Here is an 18,980-nt window from a genome sequence, read left to right on the forward strand (position 1 = left end):
AAACCAGCTTTCTCCCTGCGGTCTATCAAATATTTCCCTCACAAATCAATTTTACACATGATCAGCCCATACCCCTACTGAGCTGAACCTCCCCGTTAATTAAGTGAAGAAATTACCATATATATTATATTAATGCAAACATCATTCAGCTAGTAATTCACGGCTGATCTGGATAATGGAAAGGTTGAACACCCATTAACCCAAGCCAACAAAATGGGTTGGCTGAGAAATTCTAGCAGGTCTCATGTGACTCTTCCCTCTAACTGCAGCTCTGCGGTATCTGCTATTGTAATAATTAAAATCCTCCCGGTAGATCAATACTGGAATCTCTTTATGGGAAGTGCCCTGATGGAAATGTCTCAAGGAAGCTGGGGCTGTGGAACTCTGAAAAATTCATTTTTTTTATCTGACAATTATCACCACACTGCAGACTAATTCAACAGTGCACCCCTCTCACTCTGCTTTGAATGCACTGGAGATTGACATCTAAAAAACCCTAACATCTCATTTTAACAAATAAAGGCACTATTTCCACATACAGTTTGGAATTATCAGCAATCATGAAACCAGACAAAAAATTAATATACATTAAGCACTTCATCTTCTGATGGCTTCCTCTGAGTCTCAGCTATCGCAGCCTTCTCCTCATTTCCTCTCTTTGTATCTTCCTGTATTGATCTCTGCCTTTTCATCTCTTGAAAAAAGGGAAAAGACATGTAAAATTATTATAAAGCTTGATATTTATGTATTGAAATGTGGACTTACATTATCAGGTTTTCGTATATTTATTGTTAAATATTATTAAATCATAAGATGGGAAAACAGGTTTTATATTTTCTCCTACCTGGTCTGCTCTCCACGTATTGACTGAAAGACTGGAGCTGAGTTTTCCTGACGGTCGAGTCCTTGCTGAACACAACGGGATTTCTAAACCGTTCTGCTGCTTTTTGTGATCGCTCAGCACGATGTTCCTCTGTTCCATTCTGCTGGGAAAAAACCAGACACACAACAGTTTCTTTTGTTTACAAGCGGGAAGACATTAATTTGAAAGGTACGTTTTTGTGAGGGGACAGGATACAGCTTTTACAAAGTGGATTTCACAACTCGGGCCGTGGTTTATATTGGATGGAAGTCTCAGCTGCGGGGGAAAAAAGTAGAAGAGTGATTAACTTTTCCTTTTTTTTCTTTGTTTGTTTAATAAGTGGTGGCAATGACTGGCTTTTTGCTCTGTGGGCACCCTCCTGCAGAACTCTCTACTTCTTTACCAAGCAGACCTCTTCACTGTGACCGGCATTTGCCAGCGATGCCCATTTTAAACAAAAACTCGCTCCTTTGCACCTTTGCTGTGCCAAGCCCTGCGTGTGCTGCTGCCAAGTCGCGGCGTCTCTGCCCCTGAACACGATCTGTATCATTTTAAAGCGTGCTGCCTTTAGCCTCTCTCCCTGCCCGGTACAGAAATCTGTTGTTTTCTGTAGTCCCATAGACTTGTATGACAAGAAGAACTAGTTTCTAATTTTATGCCCATTGAGATAAACCACTAATGCTGGATGAAGTCTAAAAGGTAGGATTATAATGCTACCCCACTGAACTGCATTTCATCAGCTATAACTTTCCAAAGCCAGATTTGTAAGTAAGCCCTTTACAGCTAAGGAAACTACAATTATCTTTTCCAGGGTTTCCTATGTTAATACTGGTAACAAATTCAAATGATTCTATCAACACAAAATATCCCAGAAGACTGAACCACTGTGGTGTGTGGAAGCTGCAGATACCGAGGTGCTGTGTACCAAACAAATATTTCATTTTATACCTAATCTTTTATTATTTTTATTAAGTGTTTTGAAAGTAAATAGGGAAAGGCTAAGATGCATGACTAATAGCTAAGCCTGCTGAATGCTGAAACTGGTTATCAAAAGCTACCAAGACTTTGCCCTTCCTCTGCATTGAGACAATCGGTAATGAGGGAGTTCTCCAACGGCCTATTCTCTCGCCTCAAGGAGGCCGGGGATACACAATCCCCAAGGGAAGGTAACAGTTTATCCTTTTCCACAAACACAGAATGCCTCATTTAGAAACCTGTAAACTGCATTTTATTAAAAAACAAATCCACCTCAATGCCAAGAGCTCCATGAGAACAGATGGACACCATATATTCCTTATAACGCCGCCTTTCAACTCTTCCTTAGAAAAGACGCACACAGAGATAAACTGTTAAGTTGCACCTTTTTGTGGGAGAACCTTAAAAAAAATCAACTCCTTCACAAATGCTTTTTATAGATAAATACAATTTTTGTCAGGTTAGATGATACCAAATTACCTTAAGAGGCAGCTTGTGTGTCATTTCACAGAATTAAGGCTTAAACAAGTAACGCTTATACTTCTGGATGACTTTTCAGCTGCAGTAGTCGGGTAGTTATAAGATTTTGGTTAAATAAAAGGTGGTTTCTTGTTATTAGTATAATAACCATCTGACAGCCTGAACTAGAGTCTTTACCAAAATAAACAAACATGGCTAATTTTTGAGGCCTGGCAACATGCTAAAATATCAGTGTGATTAGCTAGTAAATCCCATTTTAAGAAACCTTTTTATGACTGGGGACTTCTGCCACTTTACAAATGTATTCCTCTAAGCCCACTAATTCAGTTAGCCTTTTCAATCCATTGTATTATTCTTGGGCCAGCTTCATTTTGCATTAAATCCACTGCAGAAAGCTAAATTGAACGCAAAAATCAGACTTGATCCAGGCTTCCTTTTGTTCAAAGATAGAGACCGAAAGTCCTCTGCTGCTGCCACACACTTTCATCACCAATTTATAGGAACCGACAGTGTAAGGGAAAAGCAATGAAAGTCATTGTTTTGGGACTTCAAAGCATCTCTGTATCTGGGGAAGGAAATCCTTTCAGTCAGCAGTGCTCTCCCCACAGACTGCAGGTGGGTGAAAAGTTATACCCAACTGGAAGTGCCCCAGAGCCATAGGGATATTAATGACATACAGGGACTATTTTTAAAAAATAGAATAGCGAGAACAAAAGGGGTCTAATTAAGAAAATGAAATGGAAAATTGATTGGTGGGCACTTTATGCTGAAGTGGTGAACATTAAGAATAGGCAAAGTGCCCATATACACCACATACTCATGTGTATTTTTCTCAGAAGCACTCATCGAGCACCCCAAGTATGTAAGCCTTTAAAGTGTACCACAGCTTAATTTTAATGTAGGAAAAACAGAGGACCAGGACTGGGAGGGAAGCAAATCTTTGAGGGTCCAACCCCACTCCCATTCAGGTCAGGCAGTCCAGCTGCTGATTGCACCAGCAGCAGGATGGAGCCCATGCTGCATTTCTGGTATCAGTAAAAACCTGAGCAGGCAGAATTGAGAGAGCTTCTTATAGCTGTTAGTGTTCTATCAATGACAAAATGACAAGTATCAAGATTAGGGAAAGAAAAAAAAAAAGGAAAATGTGTTGATCAATCAACAGGAAAAAACCCAGTGCATTGCAAACCTACCTGCACTGCCATGAAGATTTTCTGTTTCTGATTCTGAAAGATTTGGTAAGAAATTATTTTCCTCCTCACAAAATACAAACCCTCGCTCATAACACACAGGTACCAAAACAAAAGCATTAAGCAAAACTTACCTTAATGTCTTGCTCTGAGCTATCTGTTATAGTTTTCTGAGCAGCACTGGAGAGTGAATTTGCCACCTGTGGCTGAGCTTCTAGGAGCTTCTTCAGCTTCAAATCCACCAACTTACTGTTTTGTTCTGCTAAATATGCAAATACCACATACAACAGAGTGAGATGCATTTCAATGCAGACTTGCTACAACAATGTAGCAATTTAAAAGGTGGATTTAATTCACTTTGCTATTATTTTGAACTTAAAAAAATAAAAGGAATTGTTTGTGATTGGGATTGGTGCAGGTTTCTTTAACATACATAGATTTTTTTTCTTGGAAAGCACACATGACACCCAGTTGAACAAGTAAACATGCTTGCAGACAGCAGATGAAAAACACCGAAAGTAGATAATGTTTAAAGTTACTCCCAATGGGTACACACCTATACTTTGGTATAAAAACACACTTAAAAAGACATTTATTTAAAGATGGAAATTTATCATATAATTTACATACTGATAACCCCTCAAGTTTATGAACTATTAATTCATCCTTCTTGGCACAGCTTCTCATATAATTTCAGTATCAAAAAAGACTACTTTCTAGTAATAATTTACTATGATTCATAGAATATGTTGAAACTAGGAGTCATAAAATGCTTCAGAACTGCATCAAAGGCACAGACTCGAAGTCTGCCGAAGTCCTCAAATTTTTAAAATAAATTTTAGCAACTTGGATCAGAGCCCAAATAAATAGCAGTTGAGAACTTTACCTCCCACCAATACTCATTCTGTATGTCAATGTTGACTGTATGAAATTTGTAACACACCTCCACATGGAGTTACCTACACACACACACACACACACACACACGTAAGGAGGACGAAGGTGCTAATAGCAAGCTGCAGCACAGACTGTGGAGCCGCCTCTGGGCAGGGAAGCAGAGCAACTTTGGCACAGAAGACCCCAGACACACTCTACATGCAGCCCCATGGGAGGAATCACCCCTGCACCGGAGCCAGCACAGCATCACCTGCACATGGGATGCACTTACACCTGGGCCTTGGGTCACAGGCAGAGGAAAGAGCAGTTCTGTGTTTTCCCACGTGCACAACCTGAGTTTTTCACTGCAGGGTAGTGACTTCTAGCTGGTGTGGAAAGTGGAGTCATGACTGTTTAGCCACACAGCTCCTTCCAAGGTCTGGAGCGCTCCAATGCATATTAGCCAAAACATTTTTGGCATGTGGGCAGTCAAATGCTGCCTGTCTCCAGCAGCAATCAGCTGGGCTGGATTATGACAAAGGATAGTTTCCCTTTCCTCTGGCACACCCAGTCAGGGTGTCCTTAATTGAGGCTCACATGTAAGTACATGCACGTTCTTGTGGGTTTATACACAAACATCATGTAATAACCATGATATAAGAGGTTCACAACACGTAGAAACACTGACAAATACAGACAGAAGCAGTACTTAAAACCAAGAAGAAGTAAAAACAAGTTTCCTCTTCTTGAGAGAGATAAGAGGGGTTAAGATTCAGCAGGGGACTAATTAAGATGGTCCATAATGATCCCAAATCTGAAATGTCACTTAACAGTTGTACTTTTAGGCGTTCCCAGGAGATTTAGCCTACACTTGGTGTAACTGGCAGATTTAAACCAAAATCCATGTAGTCTAAAAAGCACCAGACTGCTTTCTGTATTACTGCCCATCTTCTTTCTTATTTGTCTGTACCTCTGGCTACTGTGCAGACTGAACTGCAAAATGATGTCCCAGGTCTTTTCCAGGATATCTCCCCATGGTGGACATGGAGAACTGGGCAGTGCGTTTGTATCCCTGAAAAGGTACCTCTCAGAAAAAAAGGCTCACAGAAATAAATGTTGGTAGGTCACTGGGCAATGGACAGGAATATTCACTTATTCAGCTTCTCTTCCTCCTAAAACTAACCAGTTTTTACTGGAAAATTATTTGTTAGGATTCTGATTTAAGTAAGCTAAATTCAAGTGCTAGAAACACTAAATATATTTTCTTATGTGTCTGGAAATCCTCAAATAGAAAAAAATAAAGGACATTACTCAAATCCTTTGCATGCAAGCAAGACTACAAAGTGCTATATACACACCACGGTTGGCTTAATTTACTAAGAAAAAAACACTAATAAGGTTCTGATTTAACATATTATGGACTACCCATTTGGGTCTAGCTGGCATGGGGAGAATCAAGCCAGAGGATGCTGAAGATATTCTCTCTTGTACTGCCTGTTTCAAGACACAGTCCTGTGCTGGCCAAGTTACTCCAGGCCTGAGCTAACTGTAGGATTCCAATGTACTCAGCACCACATTTATCATCTGAACTCCAGCTGGGCTTTTTTTTTTTTTTTTGAAAGGGGGGAATAACACTCCTGTGACTTCGTGTGTTTATAAAACCCCTGTTATTTGAACACTGTTAAGTAAATAGGACTGCTTCTGCTCATATTTATACCTCCATTCCCCCCACTGGGGCAACAAGGTGTAAACACAAGAACTGGTCCTCGGAAGGCACCAGAGAGACACCAAGTCTATAAGAACACAGAAAGACACATTTGCTCCTCTTCCCTGAGCCAGGATGGCAGTGCAGAGTGGCAGCTGTAGTCACCCACACAATTGCTCATCCCTCTGCCTACGTGGCACAACCCAGGCAGGGTGCTTTCAGGTGGCTCTGCTTTACCAATGTGGCCTAGGGCCCCCTTCCCCATCAAAAGAGCAAGAGACATTTAAATCTGACATTGTTGGAAATAATGATTTCGTTGATTTTAAATTTCAGCTAAAGGTGAAGGCAGGATTTTAAACATTAGGGTTTAAGAGACCTGAAAAGGCACACGGGAATAAAGCTGACAGAGACACAAGCAGCACATCAGTATTTATATGATGATGGAGTGTTAGTCATGCAAAATACACAAAATAGCCATTATTTAAATTACCCGTTGAATCAAGGTCATTTTCTAGGTTAGTAAGTTCATCTCCACCTCCAGTAACAGAGCATTCAGGAGCCTCCTCATTAGTATCTATCTCAATATTATCATCATCCTCATCCTCATCTGTAGGAACACACAGCATTAAGGTTAGTATTTTCATATGTACATGCAACACATCACTCAAAAAAAAAAAAAGAAATGTTTTAGGGAACAAGCTGAGTTAATATAAAAATGCAAATAATTAAATAAATCTGGAAGGAGACTCCAGTCTGTCCACTTCTGGATGTGTCCTTAAACATATGGGGGTCTCTGCTGGAAACTCCTGCTCCAATAAAGGTAGAATCTGGCCTCAGCAGTGGCTGTTCCCTGTGCTGAACCACTGGGTAACTTGAGTCCAAATGGTTTCCCCCAGGCTCCCAGCTCTCCACATTGCAGAACAGCTGCCAAAGCTGCCATTTGGCAGGTTCAAATGGGTCTGGGCAGCAGAAGGACCTTGAGCTCCTGTCTCTTCAGAAAGGCTCCGGGTACTGAGTTCCCAGCTTGGTGAGACTTGCTGCTCCTCACCTTGTATAGTACATCCCAGAGCAGCGGTCACTGTACCTTGCCTAGGTTTTAGAGCCTCCTCCTGGTACTAGGAGGAATGCTACCACCTGGAACATCAGGCTCAGTAAGCAACTATGTCAGGTGCAGCGAGAGCACACTCATGAATTGCTGCTTTCCCAAAACTGCAGGACGGGTCAGTCTGGAAGGGACCACCGTGGGTCATCTGCTCCAACCTCCCTGCTCAAGCAGGGCCATCTCAGAGCACACGGCACAGGAGGGCCTCCAGATGGCTCTTGCCTATCTCCTGGGAGGAAGACTCCACAGCCTCTCTGGGCAATCTGTCCGAGTGCTTGGGCACTGCACAGGGAAGTTCTTCCTCATGTTCAGGTGGAACTTCCTGAGCCTCAGTTCCTGCCCCATTGTCCCATTGCCTCTTGTCCCATTGCCTCTGGACAGAGCCTGGTCCATGCTCTGGCCCCTCCCTGCAGGCACTGACAGACATGGATGAGGTTCCTCTCAGTGTCTCTTCTCCAGGCTGAGCAGGCCCAGCTCCCCCAGCCTCTCCTCAGAACTGAGGTGCTCCAGTCCCTTCATCATCTTTGTCCTCCTCTGCTGAACCCTCTCCAGGAGCTCCACGTCTCTCTTGTCCTGAGGATCCCAGAACTGGACACAGCACTCCAGACTGGCCTCCCCAGGCTGAGCAGAGGGGCAGGATCAGCTCCCTGACCCGCTGGCAATGCAGTTCCTAATGCAGCCCAGGGTCCCCTTGGCCTTCTTGTCCCCCAGGGCACGGCTGGCCCATGGACAGCTCATTGTCCAGCAGCAGCCCCAGGTCCTTCTGTGCAGAGCTGCTGCCCAGCAGGCCACCCCAGCCTGTGCTGCTGCCTGGGGTTGTTCCTCCCCAGGTGCAGGACCCTGCACTTGCCCCTGTTGAATTCCAGGAGGTTCTTCCCTGCCCATCCCTCCAGGCTGTCGAGGTCCCTCTGAAGGGCTCAGAGCCCTCTGGGGTATCAGCCACTGCTCCCAGCTTCCTGGCACCAGTGAACTTGCTGAGCAGGCATCTGCCCCTTCATCCAAGTCATTGATGAATGAGTTAAAAGTGCTTTACTGCACTACTTTTCATCAGCATTGTTTGTAAGCTACACACATTTTAAATAAAATAATAATTGTAATTATATTTTTATGGATTCTTTCTACCAAGTTTCTCAGAGCAGCTTATGAATATAACTCATAAATGAGCCCCATAATGTTTTATGAAGTAGGTGATTACTATAATTACAATTATGATGATGATGTAGGTAAATTATGGCACAGAAAGAGTAAGTAACCTGAAGAAGATCAAATAGCAAGTTCTGAATTGTGAAGCAGATCCCAGAAAAAATCCTGACTCACATTTTCAATACAAATATATAATGAAATTCAAGTCCATAAAAGCTAGATTAGTACTTTCAAAGTAAGTAGATACATTGTATTTACTCACTTTTCGATTTCATATCAAATGGTATCTACTCTTGTTCAGACTTCCACTAACATTTTTTCCTGTGTACACATGCATGTGTGTAAAAATGATAAAAAGGAGGAGGCTAAAGTACGCCTGAAGAAACAAGACCGTAACTAAAGGAACTTTAAAATATCTAAGAAAGGACAAAAAAAAAAAATCACAAATACAGGATATGGGTATATTCAAACATCATATAAACAAAAAGGATCCTAAATATAGTACCATGATGCCATAATTCTGAATCCCAAAGGTTTGGACCAGGATTGGTGCTGATCACTCATGGCTTGGAAATACACCCAACATCATTCCCAGCCCTCAAGCTTACAATTAGGCCCACACTGCTGTCACGAAGGTCATACAACTGCATCTTTACTCTATCCCTTTATCTCCACAGCACCTATAATTCCCATTTTAGGAGCCTGTTGATTTTTTTATGTCTACTACTTTTTTCTAACCAGCTGCTTCCTCAATTGCCCTGTAACTAATCAACATCTTTCACAGACCTCTGCTGATATAGGGTAAGGCTCTTGCTGCCACAGACAGGAGCAAAGAGGTTCCCACTTCAGTGTCCCACTTATCCAACATCAGTTTTGTGATGGAGCAGCAGCCTGTGAAGCAGAACCCCTGTGCTTCAGCTGAGCACCATGACTTCCCTGGGCTCCCTTCTATGCGTTCTCCTTGGCCGCTTGAGGACTCAGCTTTCTTCCAAGCTGCCCCAGATTGAGCCAGAGTGATGAAGAACATCTCCTTGCAGCCAATCCAAGATCTACGACCAGACCTATGACCTGACAGATTGCACTTCAGGTGTGAAAGTGGGTGGGCAGAAATACTCCCAACTCTCTGAGACACTCCCTCTGTTTCCACTTAAACTCACACAGGTGATCCTGGGATCTGGACTCCTGCTACTTCAGGAGCGCAGAGATAAGTGAACAAAGTAGAACGGCACAGCATGATCTTCATGAAGTGGAAAAAAGGACAAAAAGTAAAGGGATAAAAAGCAGATTGAAGAGAAAATAGAGAATGGTAAAGCAACAACAGCAGCAATTTTGATGGTTTTGAATTTCCTTCAAAGCTGCTCTATTGTTTCTGATGAGGAGCTGGACTTTGCACACCATTATAAATCCTTCATGATGGTGTTGGAGAAATTCAGTGGCATTCAGGCCATGGTACTCTTAGATACATCCTGGAGTTCACAAGGGCACACTGAAAGTATGACTGGGCTACTGTGGAAGGGGTAGAAGGGAAGAAAGAGAGACACTCTCATGGCAGAGGGAAACCAAATTTACCTGGGGCCTAGAAGCAGGCAATGACTTTTGGAATCACCCAAAGGAGTCAGCTCACAAGGTCAGCTCACAGCTACTAGTCATCCCACCACATGCTAGATGTGTCAAAACAATCCAAACAAGATGATAGGGTTTAAGACTCCTGCATACTAAGGGAATGCTTATATTAGATTATTTGATTTTCTTTAATTTAATATAGCAAGATGAGATCAGAGGCACTGCCTTTGACACCACCATTTTAGGAAACAAAAGAGATGGCAATGTGGACGACACTAGTTTCTGGTATCAGATAATGACCTGACCCAGTATTTAATTTAAAGTTGGCAGACTTTGACTGAATATGATTATCAGGACATTTACACTTTATTTTAAAAAAATCAATTAAAAGCAGTAATTTGAAGTAATTTCAGATTTTTTCAAGTATCTTTAAAAATCTAGATTCCTTGATTTAAATTACTCTAGGGTTTTTTTCCGGTTCAATGTTCTTCCACTGTATTAAAAGGGAAATGTGTTTAAGCAGCATGTTACAACAAGATTTTGCAATTATAAATGATAAAAGGAACAACATGACGAAGAGATAACAGATATCTTTGATGAAAAGAACAAATTGCTAGTGTGAAAATCTTAAAGCACTTGGTCTAGAACCAGGGCAGATATTTAGAAAACGACTGAAGGACTGAAGTACTGCTTCCTTGGAAAGTATGTAAATTTGAATCCCAGAAAAACAGTAAAGCTTTACTATGTCATGAAGGAATGAACAAAATAAAAGATAAAGGATTGAGTCAACAATTTAAAAGCACTGACCAACTCCTGCACAGCATGGATTGCAGTCTGGACTGGAGAGAGGGAAATAAGTATCTTTTGCAACCACGTGGAAACGCCAGAATATTGGTGGAAAGGGACCCAGAGGCATTTTATAGCTCTTATGTCTTACTATTCAGATAAAGGTCAGGCCTAATTTGTGGTTAAACTGATATTCTCTTGACTTGGTTTAAGCTTGTCCACACAGAAAGGATTTGCAGCTGACTGCATCAATTTCTACATTAAATGAAAAAGGAATAATTTTCATAGTGAAGCAAAAGCATTGATGGAGGCTGGATCATGTTATTGGGAGAAGCTGCACAAACAGCACTTGCTCTTCAGGGAAGATATCTCCAGCCTTCAGCATTGTCTCTGGGAAGTCCTTCAGGCTTGTGGATGTTGAAATATTTAGTTTATTTACTTCCAGGTACAGAGTTCTCTTTAAGGCTCCAGGATGTGACAGGAGCCTGTGCACAGTAATAAAGGCAGCAAAGGCAGGGAATGGAAGAAATGCAGAGCTGAAATACTGGTTCCGTGTACAAGAAATCTGATGTCAGGACAAGAAATTACAGCAGTAACTGTTGACAGATAGAAACACTAAAAATATTAAGGACCTAACACTTGTTCCATGAGTTGGAGACCAAACATGAAGAGCAAGGCTGTGCTACCACATTTACTCCCTGAAGATCAATGCCTCAGAAGTGAGATCTTGAACATACCCTGTCCTCACCACCCTCCGTTCCAAGCCACTTCTTCACACCGACACCAGCTCAAATAAAGGACGGAGATGTGCCAGAGAGTAAAGAAAACACACCACCCAAATCCCGGAAGAACAGACGGGTGTTCCACTGCTCAGGGACAATTCCTAGATAATATGTCAATTCTGTTGTCCCAGTGCTGCTAGGAAAAGGGGGGATATTTGGATCTCTATCTCGACACTGTCCCTGGATCCATCTCAAGGCATCCGCTTATCGGCCCGAAGCTAATAGGACATCTAATAAATTTGAAGCTGCCATCCCAAACCCTCTGGCAGTTGGTAGGAAGAAGTATTTTCTGTCTCACATACCAAAGAACCTACGAAAAAGACTGGATTTCATAGCTAGGGATGTTGCTTATCCAGGAAAGTTTCAACGTGCCATAGTCACTTGAGTTTCACAGACCTTGATAAAGTAAAGCCTTTTAACAAAGAATATTGCACCAGTGCCAAAGCGTGAAATTCTTAATGAGCACATAGAAACAATGGGAGAGATCATGCTTTTACCTACAGTTGTAAGGAAGAAGTTAGTCTTTAAAGACTCCAGAATCCCAGAGCTGAAATGTCACTTTTTTTGGAAATAATTGAATTGAGAGTGAAATTATTTGGTACATTCTCTTTTTGTAAATCAAAAAGTAATTGCAATCAATGCAGAAGAAGAGATTAATGATGTATAATGGACAAGAGAGCTCAGAAAACACAAGATAATAAGCTTGTCTTGGGTATTGTGTAGGGAATACAGGACTCAACACAATAAAAATGTGAATGCAGTTAGAGGAAACATTCAAAGTTCGGTAGTAACAAGGTGACTGTCTATTAAATCCTAATTTTTGGTGGAAATTGAAAAACCAAAAAGACTAAACCCAGAAGTAATTCCAATTCATTTGTTCTGTAAAGTGTTGGTGTCATTTCACAGAACTACTACATTTTAGAAAAATTAACTTCTTTAGGGGAGATTTGGTGTAGCACCTTAAAATACTAGGGGTGTGGTAGAATTATGTGTAAGATGTACCATAAGGAAAACTCTTTGAGAAGGAGGAAGCAGAAGAAAATGCTAAAAAATGCACACTGACACAAAAGAGCAAAGAGGGATACACAAGACAGGGAATGAAAACTTTAGGTCCAAGAGAAGTTCAAAAAGATTGGCCAAACTATTGCACGAATGAAAAAAAAATCCAAGTAGGAAGTATAAATCAATGCAAAAGCAGAAAGCTGGATAAAACCCAACAGGTAGAGTGGAGATCGCTTTATAAATGAGTTGTCATCAGTGCTGACATTGTCTGCTCTTATAGTAACACTAAACTCTCTGGGTGCATATGCAATCACCCCCTACAAATACAGTTTTCTTTTAATGTATGTGCACGGCTACCTCTCTGACTGCTTACAAATTGCATGAAGGGCAGGAAGAGAAATGGCAAAATATGGAGGAAAATATGAAGAGGACGACCACATCCCAGAAAGCAGCACAGTGGGATATTTAGCAATTCTACAACTGAGGCACTGCAGCAAAACAGGGTCACTGTTATCCAGCTAAGCACCCAGGATAGAACCAGACAAAGACCTTACCTTGAGAGAAGGTATGGCAGGAACAGCTATGTACAGGCGTGATGACACGGGGAGAAGGAAGTAACAAAATAATGTAGGATGGGGAATCATGAACTGTGAAGACGGATCAGGAATACCCTGGCCTAGGTAATACCCAAGTCCTGTATCAGTTGGCTCAGCCTGTCTTACTGCCATCAAGGATATAATTTCTCTACTTGTCACAAAAGAGAGTTATGTTGGGAAACTTGGTTTACTGGGCAAAGAGAGCAAAACTGAAGACCAGACTCAGAGGGAGATGTAAAACTCACGGCTTTCTCTTTGATGTTAAATGGAACAGAATTGCAGGGCTTAGGGTGCAGTGAGACTGTATTTAAATATTGAGGCATACAAAATACACGTAATAGAGAAGAAATAAATATTTTGTTGAATCTACATGCACTGTCAGTATCAAGCTGGATTTTCCTTACACTTTGGCTTATGATTACGAGGTAGTTTGAGAAACTCTATTTCCCTTAGAATATGTAGAAGACATTAAAAGAGCAAGAAGCCTGCACTGAAATGTGTGCTCAGCACCCATTTGAGTTTGAGTGACACTACATTACTCCAGCTCGTAGCAATGGCAGGTATATGAATTTTAATGGTATTTCAAAGTCAGCTTAATAACATTATAGCAATATTACAACTCAAAACCTGTAAAAGCAAGTGGTCTGTAAAAGACTGCCATTTCAAGTCAAAAGGTTGTTGCCCCTACCTCTCACAGACCACCTTTAAAATTCTCTTCTTTTGAACTCAATAAATACAAAACAACATTTCTTAAATATTTCAAATGTTGTTTTTCCCCAAAATTATGTCCCTGTTCCTATATAAAAATATATATTGAAGAGAATCAACAACGATGAAATTCTTAAGAAACTGTGAGATATAAGAAATCTGTAAATAACGGGCCAACATGAGCTACTCGTTCACATAACATATTTTTCTTTCAATCACATGTATGCTTTTCTTTTAACTGTTGGAAATTAGGTGTCACAACGCGGATTTAGGAAACACATCTACGGCCAGGTCTTTTGATACGTCCACCTGATGAACAACAGTGTTTTGAAGTGCGAATAAAAGTGACACCCAAAAAGGTCTCTGGTTTCTAGGTTGCCATAGGAATAAGGTACAAGGTTCCTCAGCTCACCTCCAGATGCCTTTGACCTTTCTTTCAACTTTTCTGCAGCCATTTCAGTGTAGCTGGGAAGTTCTGACATCTTCACTCCAGATCGAGCTTCTGCTATTAGCTGACGAGCTCTCTCTCTCAGCTGCCGACGCCGCTCTTCATCTTGCTGCTAAGATATATTGAACAGTTGCCAACTCAGTAATTGACAGAAATGCAATTTCATTCTCAATCTGATCATCATGATAGGAACTGGTTTACAGCATGGTGCTTGGCCCACATTATAAATAGGACGCTCGATATCAGTTGGGTGTCACACCACAATTTTTAAAGACATCCATGCGTCAGATTATTTTTTTTAAGCATTCCCCAAATTATTACTACATTAGAAACCTGATGATTTGCGATGTAAAGCTTTTATAAATTATGTTCTATAAAAACACCTTGATGAAAATTTGCAGACACTTTAGTCTCCAAGTAATCACACCCAATGAGTGATTTGAGTGAAGATTTACTGTGGTTATAAAACGGTTTTACTAAATTGAATTACTCATTTGAGCAGTTTTCTGTCACAGAATTGAACTGAGAAGCCAGATAGTGCTCCTGGTTACTCCAAGCACCAAGCTGACTTCAAAGTATAAAGTGGCATCAAATCTGAGGCATGTTCTTTGACTTCAATGGATATTTTTCTTTAAAAAAACGCAAAAAAACCCTAATGAAAATTACTGAAAGAACAATACATGCTCTCAGAGCAGAAAAGACTTTGCATCCCTTTAAAACATCCTACTAGTGGGGCTTTGGTCAATAATTAAAGGAATCATACTGGAACCATGCCAGATAGTGCTGTCTCACTAAAGCTCATACATTAGAAGCATGATAATATTTCAGTTACATAAATAAGCAAAGATCTGCAGCATGAAATTTTATAAAAGACTAACCCACCATGATAAAAAAACCACAGAAAAAGATCTGTTTAAACATATCTGTAAGACTCACCATGTCCTCAAGAGAAACTACTTCAGTTTTCGCCATAAGCATGGGATTTTTGCTAAGTTAGGACTGTTCTTCCCCTCCCCTCAATATCAGAAATGCTCATAAAGTGCAAAGAAGTCAGTGCTTGGCTTAAATCTAACCTGCCAATAAGTTTATGTATTATGGACATAATGACCTGGATAAATCCCAGGTACAGGCTGTTGACCTGAACTAAGTGGAATATAACAAACTGCCTAATTTTGGAGAGCCATTCTGGCAGCCTTCCCACCAACCCAGAAACTTGAGCATCCCACACCTGCAGAGGCTGGTGAGAGCTGTTGCTAAGTGCCATTTAGTTTAAGCAATCATTAATAAAACAAGTGCAAAATACTAATTAGGTACATTTTATCCATTTCCATGTAAATTGTTTGTTTGTAGCTATTTACTCAGCATTGTTCTCGGCACAATAGAAAAAATGCAAATGACTGAATCAGAATGCAGCCCTAATGGGACTTTCTGTTTATAACCATTAGCCCAGAGGTGTGCTGTAATTCAATCCTCCAGCAGAAAGATTTAGCCTCATTAACAGCTTGCATGGGCAGGTTACAACTCATAAAACCCTACAGTAAACAAAGTATATGGACACAGCACAATATCTCGCCTCTGAGTGACAGAGTCCCGATTCCCTATCAGATTGCCTTGATTTACTTTTCTCCTAATGTCCTCCCCTGGAAAGACAGTTCTGCCTGGGCCCTGCGAGGCAGTGGGATGGCACATGGGCTTTGTTTGCTTTCCCACCCTTTAACTTCCCAGAAGGCACAGAGCAACAATTCTACCAAAAATTTATTTAGTAAAGTACACATTAGAAAGACAACTGGAAAGATTCCCCCCCCCTCCTTCCTATGCACTATAATAGATCAATTTAATTTAATTTCTAGCCAGCCAACTGACACAGCAAACAGTTTTATTTCGACCCACAGTATTTGGTAACATTAATTACATTGAATTTTACTTGAAATAAAACTGCTCAAATCTCTAATATTCCTAATTCCTTGGATACGGGAACTTAAATGACTTCTAAGAATGAATGTACAAAACTAAGATTCCCACATGGTTTAACGTCAAACAATCTACTTCAGCACATGTAATTTAAAATAGTGCCAGTTACCTGTTTGTGACAAAAATGCCCTAAACTGAGCTGGCTGATTTCTCCCTCCTTCCTCCCCTCCTCCTGAAAGAGAACTTGCATCCTGAATTATTAGCATAGTCATTAACATCCCGGGGATCTCCAAGCAAACACAGATTATGGTGGCTTGTGTTTGTGCTGATTAAGCCAATCATCACCAGCGGATAAGGGAAAAACCAGCCTAGTTCTTGCTTAAATTCAATTCAGGTATTTGAACCTCCGTCACTGAGCTTGGCAAAAGAAACACTGGTAAGAAGGGGCAATGAAACTGAGAGCAGAAAAAGTAGAGAGAGTAAGTTTTGAGGTACAGGAAAATAGTTAAACAGCATATCAAGCTAGAATTTGGAAAGGAAAGGACTTGAGAGAGGTACAGAGACACAAACAAAAATATAAAAAAAACCAACCCAGAAGATATGAAAAGAAGCACTGCACCAAGAAAGGACCAAGCAAACACACACACAGTGACTTATTTTTCCCTGTACAATTGAAAAGAAAACTCAGTAAAATCTTCCACCCTCTCACACGCCAAAGAGACATTACAGTTTTCTTTGTTACTTCCCCCCACTATTTTGTAATAGTTTAAAGATCTGCCATGCAGATGCACAGTGAGGAAAACTTCACTATTTAAGGACAAACTCTTCAAGAATAAGTAATGTAATTCCTTGTTTCCCTCCTATAAAAATGTATTGGTATGCAATTTTTATATTTCACAGTTCACTGACATCTCGGCAAGCTTTCTTCCACTGCTTCAATGGTGCTACTTTTAATTTTATCCTCCTTAGTCCTAGTAATTAAAGTGATCAGCAGTGGCATCCCAACGGCTTTGACACAGCTACAACCCCCTAGCTGACTCCGGCTTTTAAGGGAAAGGGGAAGAAAAAAAAGGACGGGAGTTTCATTTCACTGGAACAAGAAAATCAAGCTTCTCCAATCCTCAACTTTATCCAATTGTTCTTTCAGCAGCCTTTGGATCTTAAGAAACAAATAAAAATGGCTGCCATTAGGGGGTCCTGTTTGTACTCGCCGCAGACAGCAGTGACTGACATTACTTTGGCCAAAAATTATGCCGTGGATTTGGGAAGGTGAATTTGAATGTGAAACACTGGCAGGGCAGTTTCCGAGATCATTTCCCAGCCAGCTGAGAGCTGCCCAACTCAGGAAAATATTGAGAGTGGTGGAGTCTTTCAGGGCAAAAAATTCCCAAACAACCCCTTAAAAACCATTTCCTTAAATAACTAAAAATTTTGCAATCTTCTCACATTAAAAAGAAAATAAACCACAAAATCTTTGCTAGGGATTTTCAGTCCTCCTTTGGTAGAATTTTGGGAGGATGCAAACTGATTTTACACGAGAATTCTGATAATGTATCATCCTCTCACTATGAAAAAAATACAATGTGGTGAACTACATTTATTTGACGTTTAAAAAGTAAATTCTTTACTGTGTCCATAGACTAGGGGACAAAAGTAAAATTTAAAAAATATGGTAAATTGCTTGTAATCCACAGCAACAAAACCAAACCAGAGTTGTATGAGAGGGAGCAATTCCTGAAGCTGTAGGTTTCAAAATGGTTCGTGGTCAGCCGTGAGTGCACAGTACATCTTAGAGAAAGAACTTGACTGCCACCTCTTTCATCATTAGACAGGAAGAACGGCTCTGTTATTAGCCATTCAGAAAGAAAAAGACTCTGTGCTTGTCCAGAGGCAAGGATTACCAAAATGTACCTATTCAGGATTACCAAAATGTACCTATTCAGTTAGAAGAGAAGACAGAATTAAAAAAAAAACCTTAAAAAAATAAATAAAATTACATGAGCTTTAAAGGTTTGAGCAGGCTGGGTTGTACTGTGACCTTGATCGGCTCTTGTTTGAAGAAATAGGATTTGGGATGAAATATTAAAACTGTTTAGCAGATCTTTTCAAACCATTTCAAACTTTTCTTATGTTGGTTTATAATATAACCAGACATGCTTGTAAATGGCCACACCTGCTCATTCCTCTGGGGATGGCCTGATCTCTGCCTTTGCTAACAAAGAAAGGATGAGAGAAAAAAAAAAAAATCAGCCTTTCTTGTTGCAAAACAGAGTGGAAAGTCAAAATCTTTCTCAAGTTTGTCCCATCTGGTCAGATTAAATCTTTGATCACCCTAGGGATCACATTTATGTTTGGTCTCTACCACTGTTTCAGAACAGCTCAAAATACACAGGTAGTAAGCAAAATATGGATTGCTAAGCAAGGAACACTCGGCATAAACAAAAGTGGCATTGGATTTCTGTGGATGTTCAGATTGTAAGAGGTGGTAGCAAAGACAGACATTAACATCTTGGGTATTTTCTGCCTTCTGCCTGGTGTCTACACCAGCTACCTCACTATTCATAAACTGCATGTAGCTTGAAAATATTTTTTCATGAATGCACATCACAAAAAGTATCAAACTGCTTAAGTAGCTATTGGCTTAGAAGCTATGGCATTGATACACTGATGAGACAAGACAGAATGAACACAGAAGTAGCTCAAAGTCAAAACTGGAAGAATCACAAACAATATCTTAACAAAGCTGTCCCCCTTAAGAAAAAAGCTCCCAAAATTCACAATAAAATGGGACGGTGTGGCTGTAAAATGGAAAACATCTCCTTCAATCAAGGAGGCATTTTTAAAGAAGTAGCCA

General features: G+C 40.6%; 1 protein-coding gene across 15 annotated transcripts in view; it reads right to left on the reverse strand.

Moving 5' to 3' along the window:
* Positions 1-18,980, reverse strand: part of EHBP1 (EH domain binding protein 1) — a 207,348-nt gene that overhangs the window by 38,787 nt on the left and 149,581 nt on the right. For 4 of the 15 annotated variants that reach the window (XM_038133307.1, XM_038133314.1, XM_038133299.1 and 1 more), the window contains 5 exons: positions 14,180-14,327; positions 6,576-6,692; positions 3,639-3,766; positions 845-986; positions 588-694 (listed from right to left, as the gene is read on the reverse strand). In XM_038133307.1, coding sequence (XP_037989235.1) covers positions 588-694; positions 845-986; positions 3,639-3,766; positions 6,576-6,692; positions 14,180-14,327 — 642 coding nt within the window. The remainder of the gene's footprint in view (positions 1-587; positions 695-844; positions 987-3,638; positions 3,767-6,575; positions 6,693-14,179; positions 14,328-18,980) is intronic. The other 11 variants (XM_038133305.1, XM_038133308.1, XM_038133313.1 and 8 more) reach the window with 9 other exon arrangements.

The sequence above is a fragment of the Motacilla alba genome, chromosome 3 (genome assembly GCF_015832195.1).
Source record: "Motacilla alba alba isolate MOTALB_02 chromosome 3, Motacilla_alba_V1.0_pri, whole genome shotgun sequence".
Lineage (NCBI taxonomy): Eukaryota > Metazoa > Chordata > Aves > Passeriformes > Motacillidae > Motacilla > Motacilla alba.